We start from the raw sequence: 20,238 nt of genomic DNA on the forward strand, positions 1-20,238 counted from the left end.
GGGATCAACATTCATTAATTAATTGCTTTTTACCTGACATCTTTGAAAGACATATGCAGTGATTAATGCATCCATGGCCAGGACATAATTATAAAATATGAAATGATTTGAAAAGTGACCTAGTGACCCAATACCCAGTGATTTGAAAGTCACTGATTTGAAAAGTGACAGCAAACTGCATTTTGTGTACGGGAACTAAAGTAACTGCTAGGTACCGGAAGTTGTTACCCTGGCTTGTGGGAGTCACAGAGATTTAAGAGAATACATGTACCTATTTTACGATTTAAGTCGTAAATTTGGGAGAAAAAAGTCTGAGATTCTCAGAGGTTAAAAAATCGGAGAGTATGAGGACCTTGGACCAGAGCAGAAAGCAGCAGAAGCCTATAAATGTTTTTATATACAATGTAAATACTACAGAGTACAACAGGGAAATATGTATGTTCATTCATAAATATAAAACCAGTTTAAAAAAAGCGTTAATTTATACGTTTTAATTGGTAATTTGAACAAGAACAACAGATTAGTGGCCAATATGCCTCATGAGTATTCACAGAACACTGCATTTTCACAGTCTTAATATGGAGTGCTCATAAACATGCACTATTTAAAACACACATTTAATAAATGTAAAAAACTAAAACAAAGTATAAATAAATAATTGGCCCAACTCTATACTAAATACACTTCTATCCACTTGAGCCAGTAATTGGCGTTAATCCCAGTTCAGTTTCAGTAAGGAATTTTGCATATATATAGGCTAGGTTACATCATGTATCATGCTGCTTTAGTAAAGTTGGACATTTTCATTTGTCAAGTCATCAGCCTTCCTGCAGCCTGCTCGACTGGATGTGTCCTCCAGCGTGCTGTCACTTGCTGAATTCAAATATGCAAATCAGTCCAGCTCAACTCAGGTTCGATCAAGCAAAATCAATGGTGTGGAATGTCCTGCATATTCTTTAGGAACCTACGCACCTTGGTCCTCCACCCAGTCTTCCTGTAAGCAGAAGTAAAGAGAAAGGAAGAGGAGACACATTTAATTATATGTTTATTATACTGATATATATGGAGAAGAATCAAAGAGAAACCTTATTTGAAAGTGGGTCATTCACAACAAACGACTGTTGCAACGTAACAAATGCTTCCATAGAAGACAATACCTAATATCAAATATGGCAAATCCCACTGACCGTTTAGACGGAGAAGTCTGTGTTACTTCAACTCCAGGCCATTTACACAGCTTCTCAGCGTCCTCCCCTCTTTGTGCCAGCAGGTCCCAGATGCTGGTGTTCACCCACAGCGACCCGGACAAGGTGAGACTGGCCGGTGCGCACGTAATCCAGCGACACAGCGGGCAGCAGACCGTCAGTATGCAGCCCGCCAGCCGTGTGAGGGCTTGGAGGCAGGGCACGCAGAAAGTGTGCTGGCAGTGAAGCATCCGGGGGATTCTCTCCGTCCGGGAGTAGGCTAGGAAGCACACGGGACATTCGGTGTCCTCGACCAGAACCATGGCTGGGCTGGGGTTGGTAAACGTAATCCGTGAGGTTCTGTTTGAATGGAGAAGACGCAGCTTCCAGACACCAAAGTAGTTCAGACTGCAAATTTCTGAGAATGCCCAAAACAATTTTAGTTGGGTCCAAAGTACCTTCAAATATTCCTATCTTAAATCAAATCAAAATCCTCAGTGTGTAGCTATATTAAGTATAGGACCTAACCCAAATCAGGACGTTTGCTGTGTGGAATAGTTGGGCTACGAAGGAGCGCGGTTTAAATCCCTGCCTGTAGTTTGGGGCGTTGCCAAAATACATCGCGTAATTTCCTCAGAATCAAACTATTGTTATCGTGACAGAATGAAGTTCAATGGAACCTGGAAATGGATTGCTTCCATGGAATACTTATCAGTTGGCACGTATGCTCATGAAATATTTAATACACGTTTAGGCCATTGTAGGTAAACATCGTAAAAAATTTAATACAAAGTTCACCAAGCTAGTAATTTGATTGGACAGGATGCCTTCCGTGATATTCCATAAAGGCTACTGGGAAACAAAGATGTATCCGCTCACACTGTAACAAGCTTCACATTATTATGTGTTATCGAATGTTATTTCCACAAATAACATTCGAGTTATTAAGCAACACGAGCGGGAATGCTGTGATCCGGTCAGCGCGAGGCAGAGTGCAGAATATAACCTAATTAGCACAGAGCACAAGTAGGCTACTGAGACAACGAAATGAGGTTATCTAACCAAAAGTGCAAAACAAAAAGCAGAAAAGTGCAGAGTTTGTGCAAGTAATATATAGATACATAATATACGATGAGTATGGACAAGATATATAATAAGCCAGTCCGTGTCATAATCAGCTTGTACAACTGTTGTATCAAAGCATTATCAAGACCGCAACTAATTGGCCCTTGGGGACAGTAGGCCTTGTTGCGTTGTACATCATAGGGTAGGATAACCGGTTTACTTATCTACTTATTTACGGAGGAATAAGGAGAGGCGGTTAGAACCGAAACTGTACTGTCCTGTAGCTAGTGGTACGTGCCAGTGCAGCGAGTGGTAGGGTGATTTCAGGTAATGTGGGACCCTTTTAGGTAGAGGCTCCAGTAGACGTACAAAATAACTGTTAACTCGCCCCAGTGGTGATTTTGTAAACCGTTTTAAGGCTTAGGAACATTTTCATGTTGGAATGAAATGGGAATACACAATATTATAGAAGCTACACAATTTCAAACATAACATGACCCCCTCTCTCACTCAGGCAGCATTTTCTGGTAATGTGGGACAGCTTGTGTGGTAAAGTGGGACAGTCATCGTCTGTCAGCCTAGTCTGCTAATATAATAATAAATAGATATACAACAATGCTAGGTGCAAGGGTGTGGCAAGATTTATTTAGTTTTGGGGGTTGACTTTTACAATAGGCATAAAGTGTAACTGATTAAACCTTAGTGATCTGCAGTCTATGTGCTAGCTAGCTAGTCCCGCGGCGTTAGCATTTTGTTGGACTAGTGTAAGCGGTCACGCTTACAAGTCTGAGAGCGCTGGTTCGATGACAGTGTAAGTTGTTATTTAGTTGGGAACTTAAGTGCAGTATGATGCATTGGTATTTAACATTTGAGAAATGTTGACAAATTAAATTTGTCAATTAAACTTTTATAGCATAAACACAGCATTACTAGATGTCCCACTTTACCTGAAGAATGCTGTCCCACATTACCTGACATGATCAGGTAATGTGGGACAGTCACATAAAACGTTTTTTTTCTTCTAACAAAGCATTAGTTTACACATTTTTGTGTGTGTTTCCATCAGTGGTTAAAACCCTTCATTAAGCTGCAATAGTACTCATTGTAACTTAATTTAAATTCCTTTGCCAGCCTTATCATTAAGAAATAGAATGTCATATGCCGCTGAACTTTCGATGCGTTTTTTCACGCATACTCAGATGATGTCAGACAAATAAAAACCACTGCATAGTGACTAGAAGTGTTGTATTTATGAGTCAAGATCAGCTCTGGTGATTGGATGTCGGTTTTGCACATATTAAATCATCAAAATGCATAACTGTCCCACTTTACCTGATGTCCCACATTACCTGAACTCACCCTACGTGTCAGAGCCTCCGCTGGCACATGACAGTAGCTAGTGGTACATGGCAGTGCCTCTACTGTAGACTGTGACTGTCACTGTGCCCCCCCCCCCCCCCCCCCCCCCCCCCGGAGCTGGTCACGACCCTATCTGAAGTTCACTGAAGCTCCGTTGCTCGTTGCGGTTTTCACAGAGAAAATGTCCTGTGGATAGGATGGAATATACAACGCCCTTTTTAGCGTCGCTTTCACCCGTTTGCCCTCGCTGTTCATGAGGAAGATCTCTGCATCACCTCTTTTTGACGCGACACTGCACGTCCTCGTCCCATCGGCCAATTCCAAAACGTGCTTATCTGACTGGAAAGTGTTGTCAAAGTTACCGTGGTTAAGTTGGTTGGAAGTTCGTTATTCAACAGATATTCGGACGTCCAGAATTGTGCTAATTTAGCCGGGGTTTAGCGACACTAGACTGGCCAATTAGCCTATGCTTTTGGCTGCCTAAACAACGCGTAAGTTTAGGGACCATCAACAAATTACACATTTCAAAAGTCAATAGCTTTTCGACAACATGAACTAGGAACATAAAAATGATGTTTAACTGTTCAAAATGTATGCATATGTAACGGGTGTGAACCTGTGAAACTCACTCCTCAGGTATCTAATGGGCTACCCGCGTCAATAAATGGCTAGATTTTCTTTGGCTTAGCTGGTAGTGGTCGCGTTTGGCAAGTCAGAGGTCGTGCGTTCGAGCCCAGCGAGTGGCGAACGACGCCTTGTAGTGACGGAGTGTGGCCACGTCCGTTACACACACATACACACTGCTCAGCCTTAATTTTGTTTATTTTCATATCAGGTTGTAAAACTATATTTTTTTATTAAAAACAAATCTCCAAACTTCAATAGCTTTTGGGTCATGTGATGTATAAACCTCAAATCCATTTCAGAGTGTTCACTGACTATGCATACATGTTGCACAGCCTTTAGTTGTTTCATTTTTACCTCACACTTTTTTCAATTAATTTATTAGTATTTCAAACTTCAATAGCTTTTTGGTCATGTGACCTATCATCCTCAAATCTAATTCAGAGTTTTCATTGACTATGCATACATGTTGCACAGCCTTTAGTTTTCTCATTTTCATCTCACACTATTTTCAGTGAATTTTCTTGTATTTCAAACGTCAATCGCTTTTTGGTCATGTGACCTATCATACTCAAATCCATTTCAGAGTGTTCACTGACTATGCATACATGTTAAACAGGCTTTAGTTTTTTCATTTTCACCTCTTATGTTTTCAAAAAAAAAAATGTTTCAAACTTCAATAGCTTTCTGGTCATGTGACCTATCACCCTCAAATCCATTTCAGAGCGTTCATTGACTATGCATACATGTTGCACAGCCTTTAGTTTTCTCATTTTCATCTCACACTATTTTCAGTGAATTTTCTAGTATTTCAAACTTCAATAGCTTTTTGGTCATGTGACCTATCATCCTCAAATCTAGTGTTCATCGACTGTGCATACATGTTGCACATTCATTATTTTGTTCATTTTGTATGGCTGTACTCAGAGAAACTAAAACACCAATTCTCTGCTAACGACACTGCTTCTGTCTGGAGAGGGCTCGGGCAGATCAACAACTACAAGCCCAGAGTCCCCCACAGCATTAACGACTCCCAACTGGCCAACGAACTGAGAGTTCCACTGCAGATTTGAAAGACAATTAGACTGTCCTGAACTGCACCTCCCCACCACAGTGACAACTCTCCATTCAGGAGGGCGAAGTTATCAGACTTTTCAAGAGGAAGAAAACTCACAAAGCAGCTGGGCCGGACTCTGTCTCTCCAGCCACCCTCAAGCACTGCGCTGACCAGCTGTCTCCTGTGTTCACCACCATCTTCAACACGCGCGGGAAAAAACTTCCGGCGCGCCTACGCGATGGCTGCGTCGACAAGAGCTCCGCAAAAACCCAGCTTTTTGTTAGTCTTTTTAGTGTTCGTTACTTGTTTTGTCAATGTTATATTGTCGTTTATTCAGTACGACCGGCAGACACTTCTGGACATTAAGTTGTCACTTGGCAAGGATCATTTTACGAACTTTAATTCCACTTCTCGGAGTGCGAGCTCGGACTGCAGCTGGCCCTTTGCTGTTTTGCCGTTCTGTTTACCCGCTAGACGGAGAAAGAAGAAACGTGGCCGGCGTGCTGGAGTCCTTGTTCGAACTCGGAAACGATGCTTCAAACCTGCTCTTCCAACCATCTTACTAGCTAACGTTCAGTCCATCGACAACAAAATGGATGAACTTAACGCTCGTGTCAAATTCCAACGGGACATCAGGAACTGCTGTGTACTGGCGTTCGTTGAGACCTGGCTGTCTCCGGAGATCTCCGACGCAGCGGTTACCCCGTCGGGATTCACCATATACCGCCAGGACAGAACAGCTGACTCAGGGAAGTGCAGGGGCGGAGGGGTCTGTGTTATGGTTAACTCTCTCTGGGCTACGGATGTAGCGGTATTAGCATCTCACTGCTCTCCGGTCCTTGAGCTGCTAACTGTAAAAATCAGACCCTTCTATCTACCTCGGGAATTCACTGCGGTCGTCATGAGTGCAGTCTACATCCCCCCCCAGGTAGACAAGGCCGCTGCTTTGGATGAACTGTATGGGATTATCAATGGTCTGGAAAATGTGCACCCAGAGGCAGCCTTCATTGTTGTTGGTGATTTCAACAGAGCTAACATGAAGAAAGTCCTGCCCAAATACTATCAGCACATTGACTTCTTCACACGTGGAGACCAGATCCTTGACCATTGTTATACAACATTCAAGGGCAGTTACAAACCCCTCCCCCGCCCTGCCTTTGGGAAGGCTGATCACACCTCCATTCTTCTTCTCCCCGCATATGAACAAAAGCTCAAACAGGTCAGACCGGTTGAGAGGTCAGTTCACCTATGGAGTGACGAGTGTGTGGCGACCCTCCAGGACTGCTTTGACACCACTGACTGGCTGATGTTCAGGGACGCAGCAGATGGGGACATTAACGAATACTCAGACACTGTCTCCAGCTACATCCAGCACTGCATTGATGACGTTGTCCCCAAGAAGGTTGTCCGGTCTTTCCCAAATCAGAAGCCCTGGGTTGATGCCGCGGTCCGGGCCAAGCTGAGAGCCCGTACTGTCGCCTTTAATTCTGGGGACCCTGATGAGTACAGGAAGGCCAGATACGACCTTCTGAAGGCCATCAAAGCAGCGAAAAGGGCCTACAGGACCAAGGTGGAGTCCAGCTACCATGGCTCTGACCCCAGGCGCATGTGGAGTGGACTTAAAGCCATTACAGAATACAAAGGGAGAGGCTACAATGAGACCCAGTCTTCTGTCCTACTGCCAGACGAGCTGAACTCCTTCTACGCTCGCTTTGAGAGGGACAGTGAACCCCCTGCAGTGGAGCTACCTGAAGGCCAAGCCAGTGGTGTGCCTACACTAACTGTAGCTGAGGTGAGGCTATGCTTTAAGAAGATCAACCCTCGCAAGGCACCTGGCCCAGACGGCATATCAGGTAGGGCCCTTAGGGGCTGCGCTGACCAGCTGGCAGGGGTCTTCAGTGACATCTTCAACCTCTCCCTTAACCTGTCTGTACTCCCCACCTGCTTCAAGAGGACCACCATCATCCCTGTGCCCAAGAACACCAAGGTCACATGTCTGAATGACTATCGCCCAATAGCACTGACCTCTATCATCATGAAGTTCTTCGAGCGGCTAGTCAAATCATTCATCTGCTCCTCGCTGCCCCCCACACTGGACCCTATGCAGTTTGCATACCGGTCCAATAGGTCTACAGACGATGCCATCGCTCTGACCATGCACACCGCTCTCTCCCACCTGGACAAGGGGAATACATATGTGAGGATGCTGTTCATTGACTACAGCTCTGCATTCAACACCATCATCCCCTCCAGACTGGTCTCCAAGCTTGTGGACCTGGGACTAAGCACCTCCCTCTGCAAGTGGATCTTCCACTTCCTGACGGGGAGGCCACAGGTGGTGAGAATCGGTGACCGCACTTCATCTGTACTGATCACCAACACAGGCACCCCCCAGGGCTGTGTGCTCAGCCCTCTCCTGTTCTCCTTGTTCACCCACGACTGTGCGGCTACGCACAGCTCCAACCTCCTCGTTAAGTTTGCTGACGACACAACCATCGTGGGCCTCATCTCTGACAGTGACGAGTCAGCCTACAGAGAGGAGGTTGACACCCTGACATCATGGTGTCAGGACAACAACCTCTCTCTTAACATCAGCAAGACCAAGGAGATGATTGTGGACTTTAGGAGGCGGCAGGAGGAGGAGCATGCACCCCTATTCATCAATGGATCGGAAGTGGAGAAGGTCAGCTGCTTCAAGTTCCTCGGGGTGAACATCAGCAATGACCTCACCTGGTCTGTTCACACGGACAAGGTGGTCAAAACGGCCCGTAAGCGCCTCTTCTTCCTGAGGAGACTGAAGAAGTTTGGTATGGACTCAGTCATCCTTACTAACTTTTACAGATGCACTATAGAAAGCATTCTGACTGGTTGTATCACAGTGTGGTATGGGAGCTGCACAGACCGGGACCGCAAGGCCCTACGAAGTGTGGTCCGTTCTGCTGAGTTCATCATCGGCAGGAAGCTCCCAGCCCTACAGGACACCTACCACACACGTTGCCTTAGGAAAGCCAGCAGGATTCTAAGAGACTGTTCCCACCCATCCTTCAGTCTCTTTACCCCGTTGCCTTCTGGCAGGCGTTACCGCAGCATCCGGTCGCGCACACGCAGACTGGACAACAGTTTCTACCCAAGGGTCATCAGGCTTCTCAATGGACACTGATATGGACATTTTTACTGCACACTAGTCACTTATACACTGTCACTTTCAGCTACTGGTTGCTCTTTCAGTAACATTGCACTACTGTACCTCGCCACCAGGCTCCTGTTTGGTCATTGACAAAGTCACTGATCTGTAAATTTGCACTACTGCACTGTACTCCATTTAGGTTAGATTAGTTTATAGGGTTGTAACAGGTTTTTTTTTTTTTTTTTTTTTTTGTGTATTAGGGTTAGTATAGCGTACTATTTATTGTTATCTGTAATTTAGGAAGTTTTAGTGTTAGGGTTAGTATAGTCGTTTATTTATTGCTATCTGTATATTTAGAAAGTTCACTTATCTAAGCTCAGCATAGATGTAAATTTGTTCTGTGTACTTATATGTTATGTTATGCCAAGTGCTTGCGTTGTCTTGTCTTAAGAATTTCAGTGCCCAGTCTAACCTTGTGTTGCTCTGTGCACCTGACAAATAAAAGACTTGAACTTGAACTTGAACCTCCCTGGAGACGTGCCTTGTGCCAGCCTGTCTCAAGTCCTCCACCATCATCCCTTTGCCCAAAAAGCCAAAGCCAACAGGACAGCGTAAATGAACAACTTAAATATGACCCAAGAGATTTTTCATAAAATTAATAGCCTAAATTTCACATATGTATTTATTATTATTTATGATTTGATGTGTCCAAAAGCTTTGCGAACAGCTATTAAATGTTCACAAATCTTCAAATATTTTTGAGGACACTGATTAAAAACATATTTCCCCTCCCTTTTTTTGTTGTTGAGTTGCTCCATGTCCAATAGCCACCTGACTGATTTAATAGTATATACTCAACCCACGATAATTCACCTAAATCCTGGTTCAGTTTGGCAGCTTGTAATAAAGTGAGAGAACAAGAGATTTCTTAAATGTCCTGCTGGGCAGGGTAATTTATTTGAATGAACAATGTAAGATGTACAATTCCACTCATGTGCTGCTTGGGCCTGGACCGTGGACAGGTGCTGTCCATCTGTGGTGCTGCTTGGGCCTGGACCGTGGACAGGTGCTGTCCATCTGTGGTGCTGCTTGGGCCTGGACCGTGGACAGGTGCTGTCCATCTGTGGTGCTGCTTGGGCCTGGACCGTGGATAGGTGCTGTCCATCTGTGGTGCTGCTTGGGCCTGGACCGTGGACAGGTGCTGTCCATCTGTGGTGCTGCTTGGGCCTGGACCGTGGACAGGTGCTGTCCATCTGTGGTGCTGCTTGGGCCTGGACCGTGGACAGGTGCTGTCCATCTGTGGTGCTGCTTGGGCCTGGACCGTGGACAGGTGCTGTCCATCTGTGGTGCTGCTTGGGCCTGGACCATGGACAGGTGCTGTCCATCTCACCACATCATGTGCTGCTTGAAGGTGATGCCAGCAGGCCTTCTGCCTTTGACGGTTTTTATGTTCAAATAAACACACAATAGAACAACCTTTGCTAAATGCACAACAGTAAAGTATGAGCAATCTGCTAGCCCGGGTGGTAGCTTGTTGCGTTCCTAGTCAGCAACACTATTCATGCCGTCTTTGGCAAGCGACAGTCCTGCTATAACCGTCCAGCACCCGAGGCTACAATTATAAATAAAAGAAAGCAAACTGCAAGAATAAAAATATACAGAAGGTTGTGTAGATTCCTCCAACCTGTCTCATTGTTTGGACCTAACAGAGCTTTGCTATACCGGTCAACTAAGCCGATTGGAGATTTTAAGCAGTATTGGTCTCTTAATTCTCTCTGTAGACAGTGCAGACCAGAGGCTCTGTCTGGCAGTGACCAGGTCTGTGTTCTGTCTTTCACCTGACCTCAAGAGATCCAAGAGGCCTTGCAAAACAAAGCCATTATGGGATTTTACCAAAAGCCAAAGAAACAAATTCAGGGCAACAGCATTAATCATAATATTCAGAACTTTATCCTCGTACTTTAAATTCTATCACATTTAGTCCACCGATCATTGTCACATCATTCGTATTCAACCTATTGCAACAACATTCTTAATTTTCCCCTTTAAACAGTCTGACTGATTGTGTTCCACATGCGCCATCACAGGGCTTAGAGAGTGTTTCCTGAGGATGAGTTACTCATTCACGGCTGACATATTTCTGGTGTTTTACGGTGTCTTTCCCGACTACAATTCCAGTGAACGAGTCATAATTCAAACACATTTTGTTACTTGCTTTAGTATTTAAAACCTCGTCATGGAAAAGCTAGTGAGATGACTGGCACCTGTCCATCTGGCCTGGTACCAGCAGACAAGACAAGCTAGAGCCTTATCCAAGAGAAGATCTTATAGAGCCTCCACGTCACTCATAGCAACTATTTCACTGGAACTTGGCAGAAGCACCTTTAAATTATTCACTTGTCATGAAAGCATAAAGCTTTTTTTTTTTTTTTTTACTTACTTACTAGGAAACTGGAGCACGTGAGCTAAACTTAAATCCACCAACTGTCTTGTTTCGTAGTGAAACCATCTGATGGATGTGGTGACAAGAGGAATCTCAACCACATCCCAGGAAGAAAGACAGGTTTTATTTCCTGAAAGGTAGGAATGAGAAGAAGCTATTGTTTGGAGAACCACACACCATGGGGCCATATCAGACTGAAAACTGGTACAAATAACAAATGATGTGGTTCCACAAAGTGACCTGTAACCCCCCCCCCCCCCTGTACACCCACAGACCTGTAACCCCCCCCCCCCCCCCCCCCCCGTTATGGCTGTACACCCACAGACCTGTAACCCCCCCCCTATACACCCACAGACCTGTAACCCCCCCCCCCCCCGTACACCCACAGAGAAGGACCTGTCTGCCGGCTCCAAACACACTCCCAACCCATGAGCCAAGCACTTCCTGTTAACCACCGAAAACACATATTGGATCACAACTATTTAACCCCCTCCCCCCACCTTCATCCTGCCTCACCCCTTTAAGAGTGGGGGACTCTGAACCTCAATCTTCCAGTCTTGGGTGGGGGGGGGGCCCCCCTCTGTAGTATTGTGTTTCCTGTCCTCTGCAGCCTGCCTGGGGAAAGCAGACTCACTCCTGGGCTATGCTCCTCAGCACGTACTTCACCGTGTAGGCGAACGCCGCAAAGCCCACGATCACAAAAAGGTTGGCCAGGGCCCCGCCCAACAGTCCGTGGTTGCGATTGGCCTGTTGTAGGCCGGGGGCGGGGTGAGCGAGGGGGGCGGGGGCTCCGTTCAGGGGGGGGAGACCGTAGTGGGCGTGCTGAGGGTCACGGTCAGGGACCACGTCTGGGAGGGGGAGGGGCTGCTGGCGAACACTCAACTCCTCCTGCAGCTTCTGCTTCTGTTTGATCTCCTGAGAAGGGGGGGGGGGAGAAGGGGAGAGAGAGAAGGGGGGGGAGAGGGGATGTGGGAGAGGGGATGTGGGAGAGAAGGAGGAAGGGAGGGTGAGAGAGAGGGTCAGGAGCCAGGGGAGAGAGACATGGTGTAGGGCAGTGTTAGAGGGTCAGGAGCCAGGGGAGAGAGACATGGTGTAGGGCAGTGTTAGAGGGTCAGGATCCAGGGGAGAGAGACATGGTGTAGGGCAGTGTTAGAGGGTCGGGATCCAGGGGAGAGAGACATGGTGTAGGGCAGTGTTAGAGGGTCAGGAGCCAGGGGAGAGAGACATGGTGTAGGGCAGTGTTAGAGGGTCAGGATCCAGGGGAGAGAGACATGGTGTAGGGCAGTGTTAGAGGGTCAGGAGCCAGGGGAGAGAGACATGATGTAGGGCAGTGTTAGAGGGTCAGGATCCAGGGGAGAGAGACATGGTGTAGGGCAGTGTTAGAGGGTCAGGAGCCAGGGGAGAGAGACATGGTGTAGGGCAGTGTTAGAGGGTCAGGAGCCAGGGGAGAGAGACATGGTGTAGGGCAGTGTTAGAGGGTCAGGAGCCAGGGGAGAGAGACATGGTGTAGGGCAGTGTTAGAGGGTCAGGAGCCAGGGGAGAGAGACATGGTGTAGGGCAGTGTTAGAGGGTCAGGAGCCAGGGGAGAGAGACATGGTGTAGGGCAGTGTTAGAGGGTCAGGAGCCAGGGGAGAGAGACATGGTGTTACTCATTGCGCGGCTTTCAAGCCTCCTGCGGCTTTCCAAGGCCGGGCTCAGAGACCGTCTCAACCAGGGCTGGGCGCTATGACGGTATATACCGTGCCACGGTAGAAATGTGTCTACCGGGAGAGATTTGGCTATACCGTTTCAACCGCGGTATACTTTTATTCTATATTTTTGTATTACACATGTCAATTAAATGTCTGGTTGTTGTATAGTATACAAGCCATCATATAAATCGCATTCTTGCGATATTTAGAATTTTTGTTTAGATTTAGATTTTTTGTGGAATTTTCGATGTGTAGTGTATTTTGTCTAAGTTGAACACATTCATGCCGACACTAATTAATAATATATTTGATGACCCATTCTGCAGGTAACCAATTGGATTTGTTGTTCAAGTTTTTTGTCTCGTGCTGTAAAATTGTTGTAAAATTACACTAGTGGCATTGTGGGAGTCAGATTGGCTGAGCGGTGAGGGAGTCGGGCTAGTAATCAGAAGGTTGCCGGATCGATTCCCCGCCGTGCCAATTGACATTGTGTCCTTGGGCAAGGCACTTCACCCTACTTGCCTCGGGGGGAATGTCCCTGTGCTTACTGTAAGTCGCTCTGGATAAGAGCGTCTGCTAAATGACTAAATGTAAATTGCTAGCATTCTTGATCTTGGATGACTAGTGAAGGCTAACTACTTACTAACTGAGAGTGAGGGTCATGCCGGGGGCTTTAACGTATCGACCGATCAACCAAAGTTAGATATGGATAGTACAACTCGGACTGACTCGGACATTTAGAAATTTTCGACAAAGGGCATTACGGATCCGTATTGAACTGTGAGTAGGTCACCACGTATATGGCATGACCAATCGGAACGCTCGTACTCGTAACTTTTTTGAGTCTTTTGTTTTTAACTCAAGTGTTGTCTCATGTGAGGCAGTTTTTTTTGTTTGTACTAAATAATAGAGTGTGATGATGTACGGTGTGGTTATTTTGTACCATTTCTTAATTGAATTTAGAGAACAATTACTATATACCATGATATATACCGTAACCTTGATATAAAATTACTCATACCGTGATAGAAGATTTTAGCCATATCGCCCACCCCGAGTCTTAACCTGGCACTTCATACGCACATTATAACAACAACGCTAGCTTAGCTAGGGTTATTTCCAGCTTATATATAGTAGGGCTGTCCCCACCCAGTCAACTAGTCAATTGTTTGGTCGATACGCTCTTGGAAGATTTTTTTTGTCGAGCAGGTGTATGGAAGTGTGAGATCAGATTCCCGCTTGTGTCATCATTGCTGAATTAAAGAAATGTTCTACAGAAATTGTAGATTATATTATTTAAGACAAATAAAGCAACTCAAAAAACATATTTATATAAATAAAAAAAAAAGGTGTTACTGTTTTCCCTTTCGTTAATCTGTGTTTTGTTAAGTTTTTTGCACAAGGCACATGAGCACAATTGTAGCCCTCAGCCTAAAGTCTACCATAATTTGTCTACAGTTTGTTTTGAATCCTTTAGGCAAAATGGCAAAGAAATCTGTGGTATGGAAGCATTTGATCAAAGTACCAGGTGACTCAAAACATGTTAAATGCACTCTGCCAACAACGGGTTATATTCCATAATTAGACATCGATTTTTATTATCAAGGAAGAGATATGCTTCCAAGCAACATGCTGAATGTAATCAAAGCATTTCCAAACAACATAACTGCCCTGTACTAACTGACACGTGACCACTCAACTTGCAGCTTCAAAGAAAGCCTCCAAGCAACATGCTGAATGTAATCAAAGCATTTCCAAACAACATAACTGCCCTGTACTAACTGACACGTGACCACTCAACTTGCAGCTTCAATGAATGCATTCAACATGTTGCTTGGAAGCTATAAAAGGTGCCAGTATGGTACTCTGACTCCGTTACGGATGGGCGGGCCGCCGGATAGGACGGATTAATTAGCATTTTTGTTGCCTTTATGGTTCTCCGAAGGCTGGGGGTGCTGAAAACAATTTACCGCCAGAACAGTAGGTAGAGAAGCTTTTTTTGTCGAAAACACGTTGCTTTGTTGCGTCTTTGTAAGTTAGGATTCGTCGTTTTTTATCTCCCACCTCTCATCACACGTGTGACCCTCCTACCAACTGTCACTAGTCAGACGATGAGTGCAGCAGGTGCAGTCACATAATATTATATTAAACTGTGTCTAATGCTATATAACCACCTGAAAGAGCAAACTTATCTCTATCATGGTAGGTATTATTTGTGGGAAAAATAGTAGCACTCTATAACAAAATGATATGCTTATCTTATATACACTATAGAAACTATAAGAAAACGATTCCATGAAATGAATACGTTCTTATTTTCTCTGGTATTTTTGTGACGTTAGGATGGCAGGCAGTTTCTTCCCTCCTGCATCGCCACTTCTGCTTTTAAAAGTCCTCTTGGCCCTCACAAACTTGTCCCGCAACCTCCTCCAGCGCGTTGCGCAGTCTTTAGGGTCCAGCTCTACCGCTGCAGATATTGATCGCCACGAATTGGCCGTCATTCGCGCATCTTTATAGTCTTTTATCGATGTGTTGAAGAGGGGAGGATATTTGCGTACCTCTTCAGCAATGCGCTCTTCGGTGTTGGTGATCTCCATCTTCTTAGGTTTTTTTGTGGATTTTAAACATGGCGGTATTGTGATATAGGGAATGAAACAGGAAACGCAAGGTACAGAAATGTGAGATTCCGGAAATGATGTCGTTTGGAAATGATGTCGTAGCGGACCAATCAAGGCCAAGGGGTATCCGTCGCTGTACAGCACGGCATGACGGATCGATAGGAATTTCAACGGTGCACGGGACAGCTCTCCGAGGCCCCCGGAGACGACGGAGAGGGGCCTCGTTCCAGGGCGTTCCATCTATGTGTAGGCCCTTCCCATGTGTCCGTAATCGTGAAGTACGGAGTACCATATAACGGCCTTAACAGCAATAAAGTAAGCAATCAAAGCAGAATGGCATGCCAATTATGATTGGATGTAACCTTTGATACTTTGCAGTAGGAGCAGCTCTCCTATTGCCTGTCTTAATATTGTGGCTCTCCTGAAAACATAGTGAAGACCACTGGTGTAGGGGAACCTTCCTGGCAGGGTTCAGCTTCAGGGGAAGGTTTGTATACTTACATCAACAACATCAGGGAACAGCTCGCTGAAGACCTTGTCCTTCAGGTTGAAGGCCAGACTCTGGGCAGACAGCTGGCGTTTCTGTGTAAACAAAGTCACCACATCACATGTAACAACACAACACATTCTAGACAACCTGTAATCATATTATAAAAAGTAAATCAAAATATTCTTATCAAAGCAGCTGTAATAAAATATGAATAGTAGTAGTGGAAGTACACTAGCAGTCTACAGCCAGGCTCCTTAGGAGCCACAACTCCCTGTGGGTTTATGACATCAGCTAATAAAAGTATTTTACTTTATTGTTCCAAAGAGGACATTGGAGGCTTTGCAGTCAGCAAGATCAAAATAAGGAAATGCAAAATAAGCAGTATACAACTACAAGAGAAAAACGATAACACTAAAAATAGAAATCCCGGCCTGTTCCAGGTCGCTCAAACAAACTTTTACCCGAAACAACAATCTCTTTAAGCCGCGTACTATGACAGCTTCCTCATCAAAATCAATGACAATCAAAGACATGAAGGTCAATGAGGTTTGTTTTTGCAATTGTACATGATTTATGTAGCTTTGATAATTCTATTGGGATAATATAGATCCAGACATTTTATGTAGCATCAGCATAAATGTTTGATTTCAAAAGCTACCTTATAAGTTAAGCGCAGACTATGTAAATTTGTATAATTCTGAAATCATTGTTCATCAGTGTTTAAAGGTCCCATGATATGCCGTTTTTGGATGCTTTTATCTAGGCCTTACTGGTCCCCTAATACTGTATATCTGAAGTCTCTTTCCGAAATTCAGCCTTGGTGCAGAATTACAGCCACTACGAGCAGTCCCGCAATGAGCTTTCCACAGAACAAGCTGTTTCTGTTTCTGTAGCTTTAAATGCTAATGAGGAGAAGAGAGGCAGGACCATGCGCTACAGTGGATGTATCGGTTTACAGTGGATGTATCGCAATGGCTCGTAGCCCCATTGCTCATGCCGTTTGTTTTTGTTTGCGGTAAAGTTGTCGCAATACGACGGTGGGTCACAATGACTGATGGGTCAGAATGACCCAAAGATAACACAAGGGTTAATGGAACACGCCTCTGGTTTCAATTATATGGTTTGTGTTGAACCAGAGTAACAACTGGGACTGATGCAAAGATCTGCAGCATGAAGCCTGCAGAAACAGGGTTGACCCTTGTATTGAATAAACACACCAATGTACTAGTTCGGATCAACACAGCATAAGGTTCTTAGTTGTTCCATTTGAGTGTCTCCTCAGGTCCTCCACCACCTGAATCACAACAGAGTTCCTCCCTGACAGGTGCAGCTGACTGAGGTGTCTCTCTCCTGGGGACCCGTCTACATACTGTGTGGTCGGAGGTCTGGATGACCCCTGAACTCACCTTGTGGTCTGGATGACCCCTGAACTCACCTTGTGGTCTGGATGACCCCTGAACTCACCGTGTGGTCTGGATGACCCCTGAACTCACCGTATGGTCTGGATGACCCCTGAACTCACCGTGTGGTCTGGATGACCCCTGAACTCACCGTGTGGTCTGGATGACCTCTGAACACACTGTGTGATCTGGATGACCCCTGAACTCACCTTGTGGTCTGGATGACCCCTGAACTCACCTTGTGGTCTGGATGACCCCTGAACTCACCGGGTGGTCTGGATGACCCCTGAACTTACCGTGTAGTCGGAGGTCTCGATGCTCCCCAGGGTGGGGCCCTTCTCCACCATGAAGCTGAGCAGCCCGGTCAGGATGGTGGACACGGACCAGGCAGGGTTCCAGGTGTCAGGGTGGAAGTCTGTGATGGAGAGACACAGCCTGGGGACACAACAGGACATCCAGGAGGGCTGGGTCACAACACAATCAGGTAATGGTAAAGCAGGCTGATCAGTTAGTTATTCAACATCCTGGTTCACGTTGCATAAGGTGACCTTGTTAGCATACAGTGCATACAGTGTAGCTGATGTGACAACTCGGTGAGGGGGGCGGGGGTTATGACAACTCGGGGAGTGGGGCGGGGGGTATGACAACTCGGGAAGGGGGGCGGGGGCTATGACAACTTGGGAAGGGGGGCGGGGGCTATGACAACTCGGGAAGGGGGACTTTGCTGCTGCTCAACAACGAAAACAGAGAATTCTAAACAGAGATTTCAAAAGATTCTAAATTGTGAACACTGACTACCAGTTAGGGGAAAGATGGGGAGGGCTGACACAACAGCTCCACTATGCTTGTTTCAAAAGGAGGAATCTCAGGGTAGACACCTTTCACCAAGCTGGTGAGTCATAAATGTACCTTGTGTTGCATTTAAATCTCCCGTTTGGTGTAATCATGTAGATACTGGGCGGCTTGAAGGGGAATTCACGTGGGAATATCAGTTTTCCATGGTAATATCCCCCTGTGAATAACAAGAGCTGGCATGAGCATAACACACTTCATTAATGAAGAATACAACCATGTTCACTTTGGCAGCTGTGTGTCACCAGTTAGTAATGTCATTAGTTAGTAATGTCACCTTCATATGGTGTCTTCTCTGGGCCTCTGACAACATAGTGCCTGTAAAACCAAACACAGTTGATGGAACTTGTACTTAGGAAGATTATCACAATCCTTACTTTGCACTCAAACGTGTTTAGGCAAAACATGTACAAAGATAGAGGCCTAAAGAAAGTCACATAACAAGCACATTGTAAATTATTGAGTTGTCTTTTAACAACAAATTTATAAAATCAGTAGCACAGTAAAAGAAGCGATGTCTAGACGTTGCAGTAGGTCTCATAATCAAAGTGAGACATTCACCATTCCAGTATGTTGGAGGGGAGAGGTTCTGCACAGATGTAAGGCACGGGGTCTTTCTTGATCCTGAGGTAATCCTGTTTCAGTCGCTGCGTGGCTGTGGTTGGCGCTCTCTTGCTCCCATTACTGTTCATCTGGACACAGAGGCGTTACATAATCAGAGAGAAAAGCCCATCTTAACACGTTATGCCATCCCTGCAGTCATCTCGAAATGAACCAACAAAATCATAATGATGATAATTTACTAAAAGAGAAGTCTTTTGTTTGTGTGAAGGGTGTCCCAAATACAGACAGCGTTAAATTTTAGATATGTATTTCATGTACATAGTGATGTAGTTACAGGCCTGGGCAGCACCCACCGACACGAACATGACAGCTTCACTGACGTTTGTCTAGTCAACTACGTAATGAGCTAAACAGGAACGACTTCAGCTTTAACTTTCCACAAATTGGGTAATACACACGCAATCCGTACTCCTTCGCGTACTAGTTTGCACATAAGTTAAATAGTTTGGCTAGCTATGAAATCTGACGCAAAGCCAATAGCTGCTGGTACTGTAGCTTTGGCTTAAATTGTCCTACCTGGCTAGCTACGCAAGCTAGTGGTGGCGACGTTGTTCTGCTAGCCAGCTAGCTAAAGATCCGACAGCTAGCCAGTGTAGTCAAACGTTGGGAGCTTATAAGTCATTATTAACATACTGATTAACTCATTGGAACAGACCACTGTGTTGACTAAACTAACCCATCAGCTAGCTAGAGGTTTTAGCATGAAGGTCGTTGTGTTGAGGTGTATTATAGTGACTCTGAGCAGTCACTTTCAAACAGTCCGTTTCGTCACAGCTAGTTCTGGCTGACTAGGCCACTCCTGCTACGAGCTGGCTAATATATTTAAATGCTACGAGAACAAGCTAGCCAAAGTCTATGTTAGCTAACTTAGCCTTGCTAGCATTTCACATAAACAACGAAAGCAGGACAATAACTAGATCAGACACGAAACAAACAACATAATATATCAGTCACCTCTTCAGAGAACCCAGTTAAATTAGTTGTTCGCGGAAAGACCCGATGTAAAGCGTAGTTTATGTTGTCAAATCCAAAACCTAAAACGATAACCTAGCAGCGACGTTACCACGGGGACTTTACAGTATAGTTAGCTTCTCAACATGGCTTCCCGGAGCGGAGAACCGTCAGCTAGGGGGAGTAGAGCGGACCAGCCTCCTCAGGACCTTTTTACATTCAATTAGTTTATAGTACACGATGGTGGCATTCCCCCTGTCTCGACAATTTCATATGAGAAAAGGTCTAATCATAACAATACAATTTAATACAAATGTAGAAAAAAAATTCTACGCAAGAAGGCACTAAAATTAAACGGAAGTGAAAAAAGTATGTCTGATGCATTCGGCTAAAGGTGTAGGCTAGCCTACTACAAAATAGTGTTATTTATTTTTATCGTAGGCTTGTTTACGCTCCCCTACCTGGGTTGTCCTGCAGCATGTTAAATCCATCAAGACAAAGGACAACCATCTCAAAACATTTTATTGTCCCCAACATGAATATCCATCCACATGATCGATCTCATGGCTACCCTTTTATATAGGTACTTACTAACGTTTTGACCTTTTCAATATACATATTCTTGTTTATATGTTCTTATCCTCTGTATAAAGCTTATTGGTTCACCAGAATAACAGGAATTATACAAACATGTTTTTTTGTATGACTTTGACTAACTTTACAAATGATTTAACAATAGTCAAAGTCAAACCT

At 45.0% G+C, this 20,238-nt stretch overlaps 2 protein-coding genes across 12 annotated transcripts in view; both read right to left on the bottom strand.

Moving 5' to 3' along the window:
- Positions 1–459: 459 nt before the first annotated feature.
- On the bottom strand, positions 460–1,776 carry LOC124471076 (RING finger protein 208-like). The gene is made up of 2 exons (XM_047025404.1): positions 1,188–1,776; positions 460–994 (listed from the first exon to the last, which is right to left on the bottom strand). The coding sequence occupies exons 1-2, from the start codon at positions 1,505–1,507 to the stop codon at positions 928–930; spliced, it is 387 nt and encodes a 128-aa protein (XP_046881360.1). The 5' UTR covers positions 1,508–1,776; the 3' UTR covers positions 460–927.
- A 9,444-nt stretch (positions 1,777–11,220) lies between these two features.
- Positions 11,221–20,238, bottom strand: part of LOC124470977 (ubiquitin-conjugating enzyme E2 J2) — a 123,979-nt gene continuing 114,961 nt past the window's right edge. For 6 of the 11 annotated variants that reach the window (XM_047025238.1, XM_047025240.1, XM_047025239.1 and 3 more), the window contains 6 exons: positions 18,472–18,602; positions 18,188–18,228; positions 17,968–18,070; positions 17,355–17,493; positions 15,670–15,750; positions 11,221–11,774 (listed from right to left, as the gene is read on the bottom strand). In XM_047025238.1, coding sequence (XP_046881194.1) covers positions 11,490–11,774; positions 15,670–15,750; positions 17,355–17,493; positions 17,968–18,070; positions 18,188–18,228; positions 18,472–18,602 — 780 coding nt within the window. In that variant the 3' untranslated portion in view covers positions 11,221–11,489. The other 5 variants (XM_047025244.1, XM_047025242.1, XM_047025241.1 and 2 more) reach the window with 3 other exon arrangements.

This window comes from Hypomesus transpacificus, chromosome 9 (assembly GCF_021917145.1).
Source record: "Hypomesus transpacificus isolate Combined female chromosome 9, fHypTra1, whole genome shotgun sequence".
NCBI lineage: Eukaryota > Metazoa > Chordata > Actinopteri > Osmeriformes > Osmeridae > Hypomesus > Hypomesus transpacificus.